General features: G+C 37.5%; 1 protein-coding gene and 1 long non-coding RNA gene across 3 annotated transcripts in view; one reads left to right on the top strand and one right to left on the bottom strand.

Annotated features, from left to right (window-relative positions):
• The window catches only part of PTGFRN (prostaglandin F2 receptor inhibitor), a 110,064-nt gene extending 98,816 nt beyond the window's left edge, over nucleotides 1-11,248 (bottom strand). Inside the window, exon 1 of one of the 2 annotated variants that reach the window (XM_034414185.3) lies at nucleotides 10,648-11,248. In XM_034414185.3, the coding sequence (XP_034270076.2) occupies nucleotides 10,648-10,702 (55 nt within the window). In that variant the 5' untranslated portion in view covers nucleotides 10,703-11,248. Of the gene's footprint in view, nucleotides 1-10,595 lie in introns of both variants that reach the window. The other variant, XM_087894987.1, reaches the window with a different exon arrangement.
• LOC148113336 (uncharacterized) lies at nucleotides 11,235-15,026 on the top strand. Its single transcript, XR_015734442.1, has 2 exons — nucleotides 11,235-11,574; nucleotides 14,108-15,026. It is a non-coding gene; the product is annotated as an uncharacterized LOC148113336 (long non-coding RNA).
• The last annotated feature ends 310 nt before the right edge of the window (nucleotides 15,027-15,336 follow it).

Genomic DNA, 15,336 nt, shown 5'->3' with positions numbered 1-15,336 from the left:
CAAAGAATTTCAGAAGGGAAGGAAGTGATTCTAAGCAATACAGTATGTAAAAAACATCTAGAAGAAATAAAAGAAAAATAAATCCTTCTTGATGGCACAGAATTTCCATTGCTTACTGTAAGGTTTCTGTATTTATTCCTATCAGAAATCTCATTATTTCTGACAGGTACTCAATGAATGTGAGGAATTCTAGCTATTTTTTAATTCAGCTTTTTTCTTCATTGTGCCTTTATCTTGGAAATATCATGAAGTTGAAATAATCTGTTTTCCCAAATCTTGTTATACCACTTGCTCTCCCAAACCAAAAACATCCTTGCTATAGTAAAAGGTGTTTTTTTAAAAAAAAAATCAAAGAGTGTGATTTGTTGTATTTTAGATGTTGCTGAGAAAAATTACCAGCATCTCTCACACTGGCCATATTTCATAGTCAGTAATTACAGTTTTCTACCTATGTATTCAGGCTTACCTTTTCTTTTCAACAGTTTTACAACTTTTATGATTTCCTTTACATCATTTTATTTCTGAGAGACAAGTTTTTATAATCCTACTTTTCAACCTATCAATTATCATACAAATCTCTGGAATACTTCCCACATTTCAGATTAAATCTCAAATTACTTCAGCAATCAATTTTTAATTCCATTTACTCTGCTAAAGGCCCTTCGTTTAGCTTTTTTTCCCCACTTCCAAAACCATGGCTTATTAGCGTCAAAATTATTTTGCATTCTCTCGTTAATCTGGTTACTTTGATTACATCAGGATGTCAAACTGGCAGCCCACAGGCTGGATGCTTCACGTGCAGCCTATGCCCACCCCAGCTCCTCAAAGGGGAAAACCGTTGCGATACATCACGTGATGGCAACATGACACTTTGAGTTTGACATCCATGGACTATGTTTTCTATAGCTTACCTTTTTTTTCAATATACGTATCAAACCTTTCATTTTTTTTGCAGCAATAATTTTATATGCATTGTTTTCAGCCACCACTTCCTAATTCTACCAAGCATTTCTCTTTCATATTTTCCATTAAGAAAACCACACATATTTCTGTGGCAGTGGAATGTTACTGTGGATAACTTCCAGTGTAATTTGCCCCAAGAATATTCTCAGTCAATCTTTATATCCAAATCAGAGCAAGCAGACAAACTACTCCGTTCAGCTAACAATATAACTTGATGTTTATTTGCTTGTTTATTAAACATTGCCAAAACTGAAAACCAGTTAACCAGCAAAAACAAGGAGAGTCATAAATAAGAGGCAAAAAATTACATTGTCTTATATCTGTATCAGAAGGACAGAACTTTCAGTTGTCAGAACCTTTATATTAGAAGGACTGAACTCGGTAATTATCATAGATTGTATGATTTCATTCTTTTTCATATAAAACAGCAAAAGAATAGAGATGGAAAATAACACACCAGATGATCCCTCCTCTATTCTGGATCCTGAAGGAAACAATTTGGAAACAGAATGATACAGCCCATGTCCCATCTCATCAGCTCTGTGCACTAAACTGTGTGTGGCAATTGGTTGCACCATGTGCGTCATTTTGTGCTTTTTTTGAGCCTAAAGAAGCAGTCTGTAGGTGATACCTTAGTGGGAATGTTTGCCATTATATCATCTGATATACATCAGTTTTCATTTGCTCTTATTTTTTTGCACATCCACATATCGCAGGTCAACATGTCCATTTCATAATATGTATGCATTACAGTTCTCATATATCCTGTATTGTCCTCAAGTAAAGTGGTTGTTGTCTGCTCTTTTATTCTGAAATCTGGTAGTTATCTGTGCAGCCATGCAAAATCCCTGTATGTTTGTTCTATAGCACAATATTCAGCTTCTGCAGATAATAGGGTTACAAGGCTTTGTTTCTTATTGTACAAAGTGATAAGTATACCTCACAACCACATGGTAGTTGATTTCTTATCAGATTTATCTTGATCTGAAACTGAAACTCTATACAGTACCCCATAGGTTTCGGATCATTAGATATAGGAAATTTTAAATTAAAGTCTATAGTTGCTTCTAAGTATCTGATGACTCTTTTAACCGCTCTCCATTCTTCTACTATTGGCTCACTTACCTTTCTACTGAATTGAAAAACATTGGGCACGTTGGGTTGTTCACAGATGCAGTGTATACTAGTTTCCCACAGCTGCTGTTCATTACTTGCCAATTTGTTTTGGTTTCTTCCTTTGTTCAAATATCCAATTTTCATGGATGTGCTTGACTCCTTTGCCTCAGTAACTTGATTTGGTCCATTCTCTCTCATGTTTGATTGAGCAAGCGCACTCCACATTTCAGTTCCAAGATAGCAACTAATTACCTCTAAATATGTCTTTTCCAGTTGATGATTATGAATTTCAACTTCTAGTGACCATAAAGATTTTCTCAATAACAATTTATCCCTAACCTAGTCTTCTATTACTTCATTTCTTCTACTTTCTATCAACTTAACTCTACTACTATGTTTAAATTGTCCAAGCTATCTCCAAGCTGCCTCTTTTGTCCTTTGCACACACAATTAAATCATCAACATAACAATGAATATACAGTCTTGTAAATAAATATGGAACAGCATTTTATTTTCCAAACCAATATTTCACAATATTTAATTTAGTTTATTGTACCATACTTTAGCTGTTTGCGTTAGTCCATATATGGATTTTTACAATTTGTAGATGAGGTTTCTTTCCGTGGTTATTCAAAATCTAATGGCTGATACATGTAAATTTTCTCTTTCAGTTACTGTGAAAAAAGGTGATTTTAATATAAGTACACCACATGCAATTTTCTAAGTGCTGCTACACTGTATTTGCATGTTTGTAGTGCAAAAATCTCACCATAATGCTCAACATCAACTTTGTATAATATAGTGCAGATAGTCTTCAATTTATGACAATTGGGACCACAATTTCTGTTGATAACCAAGACAGTTGTTAAGTGAGTTCCACCTGATTTTACAACTTTTTCTGCCATGGTTACGATAATCAGTGCAGTTGTTAAGTGAATCTGGCTTCTGCCATTGACTTTGCTTTTTGGAAGCTGGTTAAGAAGGTCGTGAATGGTCATCACATGACTCTGGGATACTGCAACCATCATAAATACATGCCAGATGCCAAGCACCTGAATTTTGATCACACAACCATGGGAATATTCTGATGGTTGTAACTTGTTAGTCACTTTTTTCAATGTCATTGTAACTTTGAATATTTATTAAACAAATGGTTATAAGTTGAGGACTAACTGTATTGCATATTTCCATGAACATCATGCTTTATTTTGAAAACTTAATTACATCTTTCTTGATATTTGGTAATTCTATTAGAATTCATTATCTATTTTTGTGCAAGACTTCCAATTGTATGCCTGAGTTCTAATAACCCAGGACAGGTAGTTCTTATTTTATTATGCAATTGTACAGCCATCTTCTCCACTGACTGCTTGCCAGAAGCTGGCTGTGAAGCATGCAAATTATGATCACATGACCACGGAACATTTTCAAATAGGCACTTATGTGCTAAAATAACTATTTCTTTATCTGCACCTAATTGATTCTGAAATCCCTATGCAGCCTTGATTCTCTTTTAGGACATTTGATCTCATTATTTCTCTCTCTATGGGTCTAAGCTCTGTGGTTTTTTAAAAAATATACTATATTGTCTTTTATATTTCTTTCCTTTATCTATATTTCTTTCCTTTATCTTGTTTAGAGAATTCTATTGATAAATTAAAATCTAGCTGGTGTAGCTCCAATTTGGCAATTACATTTTTAAGGAAATTGTATAATGAAATGTGATTATCATATATTTATACTTTTCTGTTGGGGACCTTAGTAACAGTTCCTTAAGATATCAGAAACATTCACACTATGTTGTTTGGAATAGAGAAATACACTGACACCTGTTCCATTTCACTTCCATTCCTTAACAATCTTCATATTTACACATTTTTAAAACATTAAAACACACTATTCATTTCTGAGTGTGCAAAAATCTCTTGTCTCAGACTGTCTTTCTCAAGAAAAAAAAATGAATTTACAGTTTGTCAAAGTCAAGCTCATAATTATCTCAATTATAACTAATGTATTAATTTTTATCCTTGGGGTTTTGGGGACATGGCTTCTCCTAGACTCCTGAGGTACAGCTTTTCAAATAATGCCTTCATATTTGTACTCCAGACTGTATTCTTTCACATCTTGAAGAATGAAATTTGCCAATCCCAATGTCACCTCCATGTTCAAAAAAAAATTAACTTTTAGTGAACCAAAAGTTAAAAATCACAAAGATTTTGGGCTGTTTGGGACTGGTGCTTTAAGTTACTAATCTTGGAATTTGTGAACTTAATGCCTAGAGTCACTGAGAGCTGAGTGGCAAACAAGTCAGAGGTGATATTCAGCAGGTTCTGACCAGTTCTGGAAAACCGGTAGTAATATATGTAATGTACTGATAAATACAAGTAAAATAAAGCAAGGGGTGCAATGGCTCAGTGGTTAAAGATGCTGAGCTTAGCAGCTGGGTTCAAGACCTGATAGCCATGACTGGATGATGAGTGCACATTAATTGGCTCAGCTCCTGCCCACCTAGCAGTTTGAAAGCATGCAGATGCAAATAAGTACCACTTCAGTGGGAAGGTGACAGTGTTCCATGCACCTTGGGTATACAGTAGTTAAGCTGGCCACATGACCACAGAACTGTCTTCAGACAATGCTGGCTCCCTCAGCTAAGAAACGGAGATGACCACTGCCCCCTAGTGTTGGACATGACTGGACAGAAGTAAACCTTTATCTTTAAAGTAAAGCAGTCTGATTATTTTTAAAAAATATGGGAAAACATATATATGCCACACATTATTAAGATAGCAGGGGTGTCAAACTGGTGGCCCATAGGCCGGATGAGTCACGCACAGACCACGCCCATCCCAGTTCTGCAGAAAAATGTCACAAAATGTCATGTGATGGCAATGTGACGGCATGAGTTTGACACACATGTTGTAGATCATACACTAATGGAGAAAAAAATTAAAGCACAAATAGGTATTACTGCAGATTCCCAAACAATTTCACAACAAGAAACTACAACAAATTTCATAGGATCAGTCTAGTTCAAATTCACATACCATGAAAACAATAAAGAACACAGTTTCTCTCCTCAGGCATTAAAATGAGTAGATTTCACATAGCATGCCAAATACTAACAGATGTGATCTGCACGGGCATTTTAATCATGCAAAGATAAGTTACAATATCTCTTCAAAGATTCTCAGATGCTTTCATTGTACGCATGGCCACAAAGACTGCAGGCTAAATGCAACTTGCTTTGAGTAAATAATGCAGCTGTATGAATTCCTAAGTGAACAAAAGCTGACACAACCTCTACATGGTACAAACTAAACATACCATCTTTGTGCAAATTTGAATTGATGTGCAGCTGTTGACAAATTCAGGATAAAAAAAGGTGAACATGATAGGTATAGAAATGAGTGCCCCTTAAATCAGTACATGTAACAGCTCCTTTGTAGAAGCACTATCTGAGCTTGAAGAGTTTTGCAAGGAACAATGGGGTAAAATTCAAACGCAAGAACAGAAAAGGCATTTAGCTTGCTACAGGAAGTGTTTGAAAGCTATTTCTCCAGAGGAGGAAATATAAAGTCTGGCTGAAGGGTTTTCATATTTTTGAACCTTTAATGTTTTTGTATCAGGTTTGAACCCCTGTTCACTTAGTGATTTGTTAAAACATAGACATTGACTAGAGTTGTCTAAACCTGTATATAATTGCACATAATTGTATATAATCTCAAATTTTAGAAGTAAGTGTATAGTTTTCAGAACTTCACATAAACTCCTGAATTCATGGAGTTATAAAACAAAAGCAGCTTTAAAGAGTGCTGCAGAGAAGCATCCTGGTCCTGAGGCTAAGCCACTCTCACTTTACTTCCTGGCATCAGTCCTCTTACACAGCTGTTTCATGAGTATAGTTTGAAGAGGGGATGTGACTTCCAAATGCTAAACTATCTATCCCACAAAGCCCAGCAAATGCCCTTTTATAAAACGGAAATTGCTGATGCTCAGAAAAACATGCTAAAGTAGCAACACATGCATGCTATATAAGAACAACTATTTTTCAAAATCCTCCCAAATACCATGACCTTTAAGACAAACAAAAACATCTCCACCATCTCGCCTTAGACAATCTTCCTCGGGTGTATACTTAACAAACATTAAACATACAATAGCCTTCTAGACAAACTTTTTTGTATTATATTTGGGAAACCGTCTAGTATTGGAATTAGAGAGAAAAGGAAACCAAACCAGAACTTGGCTAAACAAGTGTGGTTGCTGTGTAAAGTACATCCTTTCATTGGCCTTAAATTTCCCCACATTTAGCTTCAATGAATGAGCCAGAATTCTATTACAAAAGAAGAAACAAAAACTTGTAATGTTTTTCACATATATGCACATTTTCTCTATCTCAACTAGGTCTCCCAATGCGTACCTTCAGTCTCAGACATATTCTTTTCCTTACCATTTGGACAAACAGTTTCCCCAGATTTATTTTTGCATATTTTTTTTATTTATCTGCTAAATAGGATATCTAATGAACAAACCCCTTTATGCTCTCATTTCTGTTGTCTAACTATAATTGCATTGTAAAGGACACTGCTTCATGAGGTTCATGATTACAAGCAGACAAGCAACTAATTACTGGAAGCCTTTAACGGCAGGATTTGAATTAAACCTTGATTCAAATTACTAACTGTTGTAGCATCAAAGAAATCAAACAGCTGGAAATGCAAGCAATGGCAAAGAACAATGAACATGAAATGAAGTCTCTGAAAGATTGCCTAATGCTAGCCAAAAACTGAAGATTAGGCAGAAAAAAGAAGGGCCTCTGAAGCATGGAAGAGGAATATTGATTACCTGGAGGTTTTACAAGTTTACTGTGAGTTTTCTTACAGAGGTATAACATGACTCACCTCCTTCCCTCAAGCTTTTCCCACCAAAGAAAGCAGCAGGTTTTTAAATTAAATTATCTTATTTATCTTAATTAGAACTGGAGAGCTTGACATTTGCTCAGGTTACAGACTGATCACAACCAGCTTGCAGAAACTTTCTATGTTGCTATTAAACTGTGAAGGATAGTGAAGCATTTACCTAAGGGGTTTACACCATATGTGCAGTCACAGAAAGTGATTTCTTAAGGCAAGTGCCTCTATTTGTTTTACTGTGAAACAGTATCACACTTTCTAGTGTAATTGGTAAATATATAACTGGTACATTTCTAATCATATAACATGTCACAGTGCACTATGCCACTCTATATGATATAAATTAGTAAAACATTTCACTGAATTTCTTTACTTTTTTTATAGGTACAAATTCTATCCAATTACATGTAACACTTGTATCCCTTTAACAACACAACCCTCAACACATATGGGAAGCAATTCTCAAACTTTTTATTGACTTGCTTTTTCTAAGGATTATATTTTGATATTTAAAAATGGAAATATGAGTGAAATGTAAAAACAGGCCTGCTTACAATCTGTGGTTTAAGGCACTAAGCAAGAAACTGGGAGGGCATGAGGTTGAGTCCTGCCTTAGGCAGGAATACAGCTGGGCCAGTCACTTTCTCTCATCCCTAAGAAGAAGGCAATGACAAGATACTTTTGAAAATCTTGCCAAAAAGATTGCAAGGACTAGTTCAGGCACTTTTCAGGAGTCAACTGTGACTGGAAAACAATTATCCCAAACAAACAAAACAAAGGGCATTTTTAAGAAAGCATCCTCCCCAAGCATCTGCAGAAAACCAATGTTATATCAAACTGAAGGCACAGATGATGATGTCATTATGCAAAGCCTACCAGTATGTATTTACATTCCAATATCTGTGACAAGCATAGAAATATTTTTTCATCTTGACATACATTTTGTCACTTGTTCTTTTCCTTCTTCCCTCACCTCACTTTCCCATGTGTGCAACTTCTATGCAATATTGTTACAGTAGTGTTGAAACTTTTTTTCAGACTTTAATCACGATGGTGGCAATGCACCATTTTCTTTAGAGACAATTTAAGAATAAGTATTGTGGTACTATAATTTTTGGAACACAATACATTTTTTTCATAACTTGCTGGTTATCTGTTCCCTCCTCTTTTCTAATCCTGGAAACAAGCTTGAGAACCAATTAATTGGGCAACATTACCAACAATTAACAATGCAGAAAGATAAATATAGCATGAAGCCTTTGGGCTTCTAAAACTGGACTCTTGCCTCTTCAGTTCAGGCCTCTATGTTCAATTTCTAACATAGAAATTGCAATCCAAATCTGTTCTTACATATAGTTCAGGGAAGCCATGCTACTGAAAGACAATAACTCCTGATTTTGTGCTTAATGATCATTATCTATGGGCTTCACTAAATATCTCTATGGAATTATTTAAATTAATCACCCCCAAAATAAATGAACTGCAGGAACATGAAATATGGCCATTCGTATAATCCAGTATCTTGTACATGAAAATAATTATTTGGTAAGAATTGTTGAAAATTGAAGTCTATTAACATCTCAGTTTAATGAACCACATGGAAAGAAGGAATGCTACTAAATCTCTATGTCCATGAAATCCAAGTTTATGTAAATTACATAAAATATATTCAATGCTATAATAACTTACATATAAATTAATGCAAATGCTTAACCCATTGTAAGCCGCCCTGAGTCTCCAGAGAAGGGCGGCATATAAATCAAATTTAAAAAAAAAATCATCTAGACTGATTCACCAAGCAATGAACCTTTATGTTCTTTAGAAGTAAAGTCCAAAGTCTTTATTCAGATATCTGATGTCTTCTGAATGGGTCCTTCAAATTGAGGCTTATTGTACTCCAAAGTTAATGATATGATAATATTTAATAAAATCTATCCTCCCATTAGGCCCAGGCATAAATTCCAATTAAGTTTAACCCAATAAAATTCTTCTGAACTCTGTAGCTTTAAAAATGAAAAAAACTCCTGTAATATATTTCATTCTAACTAACATTACTGGTTAATGACGGAAGTTCTGACATAATTCTCCAGACCTTACAACTGGAATCAGTTGCCCCCTGAGATAAGGAGAATCCATGACCTCAGTGCCTTCCACCGTGCCCTTAAAACTTTCTTTTTTCAACAAGCCGGGCTGGCTTAATTTCTTTTTAAGGGTTTTTTAATTGTTTTGTTTTGTTTATCGTTTTAATTAATGGGGCCAAATCTATATATATATTTTTAAATGTGTTTTAATATTTGTATTTGATGTTTTTATTTGGCTGTTCACTGCCCTGAGTCCTCAGGGAGAAGGGCGGTATACAAATTCAAAAAAAAAAAAAATCACCAATAGACTACTTCAAAATTCCTTTGTACATATTGCACATCTAGGTTTGTTTGGTCTCTTATGCATATTTCTAATTTTAAACTGTACTAAAGCCCAAAACACAAGTACAAAACACACCTTTTCTTGTCTAGCACTGGAATCCACACCAAGACAGCTCTTCCCAGAGCCTATAACTTTAGAGGTGCCATTCATTAATTAGAACATAGCAGAGAAAACACAAATTAACAAACCTAAAATTAGTGTTGGAGCAGCTCTGATGCTCCAACACTAGCAAGATACACATAATGCAAATAAGTTCACTGCTCCCTAAGTGAACTCTGACATCATCATAAAATGAACTATGAAGTGATTACTGGCAGGGGCGGGAGACACTACCCAAAACACAGCATGAACAAAAAAGATAACATTCCCTCCCCCTCCCTTAAAAATCTTTCAACTGGAAAGTTCACAATAATTACATGCACTAACGTCTTAAAGGAGCCGTTGCAAATACCCGGGTTTTTTTACCGTTTTACCGAAATGTGAAAACTCAAGGTAAATGTTTTAAATTCATTGCTAAGGAAGGGAGAAAAAATTAGGGATAATAAACTATCTAAAGAATTCTATAAGATTATCTACCTCTTCGACAGTTGGAGAAAAACAGCTTAAGAAAACAAAGGTCTCTTTCAACACACACACAAATCAAAGATCTTGACCTGGATTTTTAAATTCAAGAGAAGGACGGTAATGGCACTTAGCACAATATATATATATATATACATTTTTCCTTAAGGATTTCCTACATTCTCCGGTTAGAAAAACCATGTGTCCATAATGCACGAGTCTTAAGGTGTGTAGGGGCGATTCCTTTAAAAAAAAAAAAAAACAGCAACCGTGCGATCATTAAAAAGAAAAAGAAGAAAAAGGGGTTTCTGAGCGTGAAGTGTGCTGTGCCCAGTACGAAGTCATGACTTATCTGGTGCCAATAGGGATTAAAGAGAGAGAGAGAGACTCCTATCAAAGACAATATGGCTCGCGAGCAAGACCCGACACTCATTCTCCCCCTCATTTCCCCCCCCCCTTTTTTTTTTGGCACCGCAGACGTCTCGTCACAATACCTGTGCCGGCTTAATGAGCGCTGAGAAATTAGTTTATTTAGGGCTCCAGACTATCAGCCCTCTGCCTTGCAAAAAGCATTATCTCACACCCACTAAAATCTCTCCCTCCCGCCTCAATGCATACCGGCATTATCCCTTTCCGCAGCCACTTTTCCTCCTCCTTCCCCAAGACTCACCCGCCAACAGTAAGAGGAGCAGGGAAAGAGGCGCCTTCTCCGTCCGGTGCCCCATACCGCCGCGTCCAGATTGGGAGCGAAGACCGAGGAAGCGCGCCGAAAAGCCAGCCGGAACCCCCCAAAGCGGCCGGTTAATGAGCTTCCCCGCTTCAGTCAAGTGAAGCCTCTGCCAGGAGGGGGGCCAATCCAATCCAATCCGAGTGGCAGCCAACAGCCGTCGCTCGTTCCCCGCTGGCTCTGGATTGTCCTGGGAACCGGCAGGCGCGAGCAAGAGAGGGCGGGAGACGCCCGCTTTTTCTCCCCCGCCGCCGCCGCCGCCTAAGTCCGGCCGCGCAGCCAACCACAGACCCAAACTTTCCCTGCCCCCGCCCCGCTCCCCCTCCCACAGGTGCCGAGGGGAGGCCAGCCCGGCCCCCACCCTTTAAAGGGGAGGAGGAGGAGGAAGGTGAAGCGCTGACACTCCTCCAGGCAGCCGCCGCTTGTCCTCCGACAGCGCGTTCTACAGAGTCCGCGCGTCGCCTCTCCGGGGCTGAGGAAAGCCATCGATTAAGGCTCGGGTTACAAGGAAACCTCGCTACCTAGCCGGTCACGCCCTCCGCCCGAGGCTTGGCGCGCCAGCCAATGCCATTGAGCGGACCCCGCCCTCGCCTCCCTCTTTTCGGCGCGGAAAGGGAAACCCAGCGCCTCCAACTCCGCGGCGGGAAAGTGATCGTCGGGCAAAGGCAAGAAAAAGAGACCCCCGAGTCTTCGCCTCCGCCTGTCCCCGCCCAGTTCCAAGAGTGAAGGAGAAAGGAGGGGAGGGGAAAAAAAGATTGCCCGCATGCCGAGCGACTTTCAAGTCAAAACCATCGGGAAGTGAATCAAAGAGCGCGGCTGCTGACAGCCCCGGCCGCACGTGGGCTTTACCCCGCGCTTTTGAAAACCGTGGTGAGTGTAGGAATCTCTCTCTCGAGAACAAATGCGCTCGACACCAAAGGTGGTAAGGTTTGCAAGGCGGGACTGGAGAGGTTTACTCGGGGGTAATTCCTTTGCTTCCACCAGGCTTAGTCTCAGGCAAGCATGGGAAGGGATGCAGCCCATCTAGTTTAGTCCAAACAGCAGCTGTCTTTTCGGATCTGCCCACGTTCTGAGCCGCAGTTTAGTCCTTTTTTTCATTGATCATGTATAAGTAAATATGGACATTGAGTAATTTCCTCTTGAGTGAGGAAGAGTTGCTCTTGAACTCAAGGAGCTTCCTTTTTTAATTGATGCTGGTTTACACTGATATGTAAACTGGGGTGAGATTCTCACTAAAAGGCATTGCTTAATTAGTTTTAATTTAGAGATCCTGTGATAGCCCAGCATTTGAAGATAATATTTATAATTTATGAGGTATGAATTTTGCTCTCCTTCACAGAAAGGATTTTTTTTTTAGGGAAGGTGACTCTGGAGAAAGAAAATTAATTCAAAGAGAAAAAATTATTGCTTTAAGAATCAGGAGTTGACATCCTGAATCACAGTTATGAGAATAATGAAATGATCAGTATTTTTGTGCTTCCTATTTAATACACTTTCAGTTTAGTTGGATTATACAGGTAGTAAAACAAAACAATGTGAAGGTGTTTATTCCCACATTTTCTTTTCCCATGCCTTGAAAGTATTTATTTAAACTTGCATGTCACGTACTCAGCTTACACTTCCAGTATATACTAAAAAGAGTTAAAACAACAAAAAGAATAATAACATTCTCTCCTACCATATTGTGCCAAGAAACAACAAAGGACAAGTTGATACAACTGGTAACCTCACTGCAGGAACAATTTCAACCCTATCAGCCCCAAAGGCATTCTGTCTTTAGAGCTTTCCTAAATCTTAACAATGTTGATTCTAGTCTGATTTTGGAAACAGTGCTGTTTGGAGGAGAGAGGCAGCAATGAGAAAGACCTACCTTCCTGACTTCTAATGGGAACACTCCTTCAGAGTAGGGACCCAAAAGGAGCGCTTCCCATATTTTATTGAATGAACACATATTACTGTGAGTGACATCCAGTGATAACCAGGACTTGAGCCATGTAAGGCTTTAAAAGGTGTTAACCTCTTAAACCTTGGTCTGCACATAGATATTATCTGTTACCAGTTCAGCTCTTGCAATAGCAGTTTCACACAAGTGTGAAGCAATAACTGCTGCATTCTGGAGCAGCTGTAGCTTTTAGGTGTCTTTAAGGAGAGACCCTGCAAAGCAGGTCATGTAAATTCAAGATCCTCAGATTACCTACCAGTTACAACATGCTTGACCATATGGGCTTCTGATATATATATATATGTAGGTCTTTGGTTATTCGGGTCTTCTCCCACGTAAAATTGGAAGTGTCTTGGCGACATTTCGACGAAGTCTCATTCATCATCTTCAGGCTGGTGTTCTTCAGGCTGGTGTTCTTCAGGCTGGTGGAAGCACGAAGCCGAGAACACCAGCCTGAAGATGACGAATGAGACTTTGTCGAAATGTCGCCAAGACACTTCCAATTTTACATGGGAGAAGACCCGAATAACCAAAGACCTACATACAAACACCCGCGAAAACCAGAGAAAACATATATATATATATATATATATATATATATATATATATATATATATATATATATATATATATATATATATATATATATATATATATATATATATATATATATATATATATATATGTGTGTGTGTGTGTATGTGTATGTGTATGTGTATGTATGTATATGTATGTATATGTATATGTATATGTATATGTATATATATCAGGTGGGTTCTAAATTTTTTTACTACAGGTTCTGTGGGCATGGCTTTTTTTGTGGGCGTGGTTTAATGATCATGTGACAGTTCTTTAGGATTTAGCAGAGGTACTGGTCTACCAGGCTTTTAACTGCTTGCAGAGCTGTACCGGTCTACCCATTTGTTTTTGGAAGCACTGACCTACTCATTTGTTTTTGGATGCACCGGTCTACTCATTTGTTTATGGAGGCACCGGTCTACCAGGCACTGGTCTACTCATTTGTTTTTGGATGCACCAGTCTACCACCACACTGCCTTTTAACACTGATCAGCTGTAGGGCGGCCCTTTGAAGCCCTGCAGCAAGAGTTTAAACAGTTTTGCCATTTTGGAAAATAAGTTAAAATATTTTTACTGACTTGCTGTTTTTAATTTTAATCTGGGGATTTTTTAAAAAATTATTTTAAAGGATCATAAAGTAGGATGTATAAGTAATAGATAAATGGAGACAGATGTAATTTACTTTTAATTTACTTTATTGTCATTGCACCTCGTACAATGAAATTAAATGCCATCTTTAGTATACATCATACATAAGAAAACTATAAAAATAAAACAAAAACACACATCCTTCACATTCTATACAAAATCCACAAAAGTTTGAATGGTAATAAATTTGTTAATGTTTAATATGTCTCTTTTTCATATGTTTCCTTCATAAAGCTGTTGGGCTATCTCACTGAGAAGTTTTGCAGCTAATGATTGATCTGCGTGACGAGCTTGCCCTAGTACAAGCATGGGCCACTGACCATTTCTTGAAGCAGGAACACTTGACATTATCCTCTATTTTCTCTCTCTCCCTCTGGGAAGGCAACCTCTAACAGCCTTTCTCTGCTCCACTTCAGAAGTAATGTTTTCTTACTCAAGATCAAGTGTTGCTGTGCAGCATACAGCATGCTTCATTTCATTGTATGCCAACGCCTCCTCTCAAATTGTGCACTGTGGCAGGATTTTCTCCACCCCATCCTTTTGGTACCTGTTTGGTTACAAATTCACCAGTGGAACAGTGAAATGTGGACTTTTTTAATTTACAACATAACTAATGAAAAATTGTGGATCTGTCTTTGCTTTTGGGGGGGCGCAGGAGTCCAAATGTATTGATGAATCAGTGAAAATATATACCTATATTTGTTTTAACAAAATTAGAGATGAAATAGTGGAAGAGTGAAATAATGGATTTGGTTTTGTTTATAAGAAAGTGTAATTGACAAGAGTTTTACCACTTCATCTTCTACTCCAAGTTTTCTTTCTCTTTAACTTGTCCAGAAGGAAAACCCATAATCACCAGAAAAACATGACTAAGCTAGGATATCTAGCTGTACTGTTGCCAAAGTGGGTGAGAAGATGAAAATAAAGAAATGGTTTTCTTAACTCATCTTCATTTACAACTGGGTGAGACCCAGTAGTCCAATGGTTTAAGGCTAAAAGGCAAAAAAAAATTTCTGTGATTCTTACAAGGTTGACATTAAAATACACTGAGACAGAAACTTTTAACTTACAATTTATGTGTCTTGGATTACCTAACTGGTTAAAGCTGTATAAAAGTATTCATAAATAAAGAGATGGCAATAATTTTCAAAAATGTTTTGTAAAGCAATTGTTCAACCTCATCCATGGGATTTTACAGACAACTGAAATATTTCACAGTTACATCTCCAAGGAAAAGGTTTCTTGATTTCAAGTCCATTTGTTTTGGTCATCTCAGATTACTACATCTTCCAAGTAGTACGCAGTGGTTTACCTCACAGCCTGAGACTCTAAAAAGAAAAAAGGAGAAAGGAAGGAAAATAATGGGCATTAATCTTGTCTACCTCATTTTCTATGCCCATTGCAAATGCAAGATGTAGTTGCAAAAAATGTGCTCCTCTCCATTTTTTTACTGGAATTAAAGA

Source organism: Pantherophis guttatus, chromosome 5 (genome assembly GCF_059756535.1).
Source record: "Pantherophis guttatus breed Tessera chromosome 5, ASM5975653v1, whole genome shotgun sequence".
Taxonomy (NCBI): Eukaryota; Metazoa; Chordata; class Lepidosauria; order Squamata; family Colubridae; genus Pantherophis; species Pantherophis guttatus.
The sequence above is the reverse complement of the archived record's forward strand: the minus strand, read 5'-3'. Positions and strand labels throughout refer to the sequence as shown.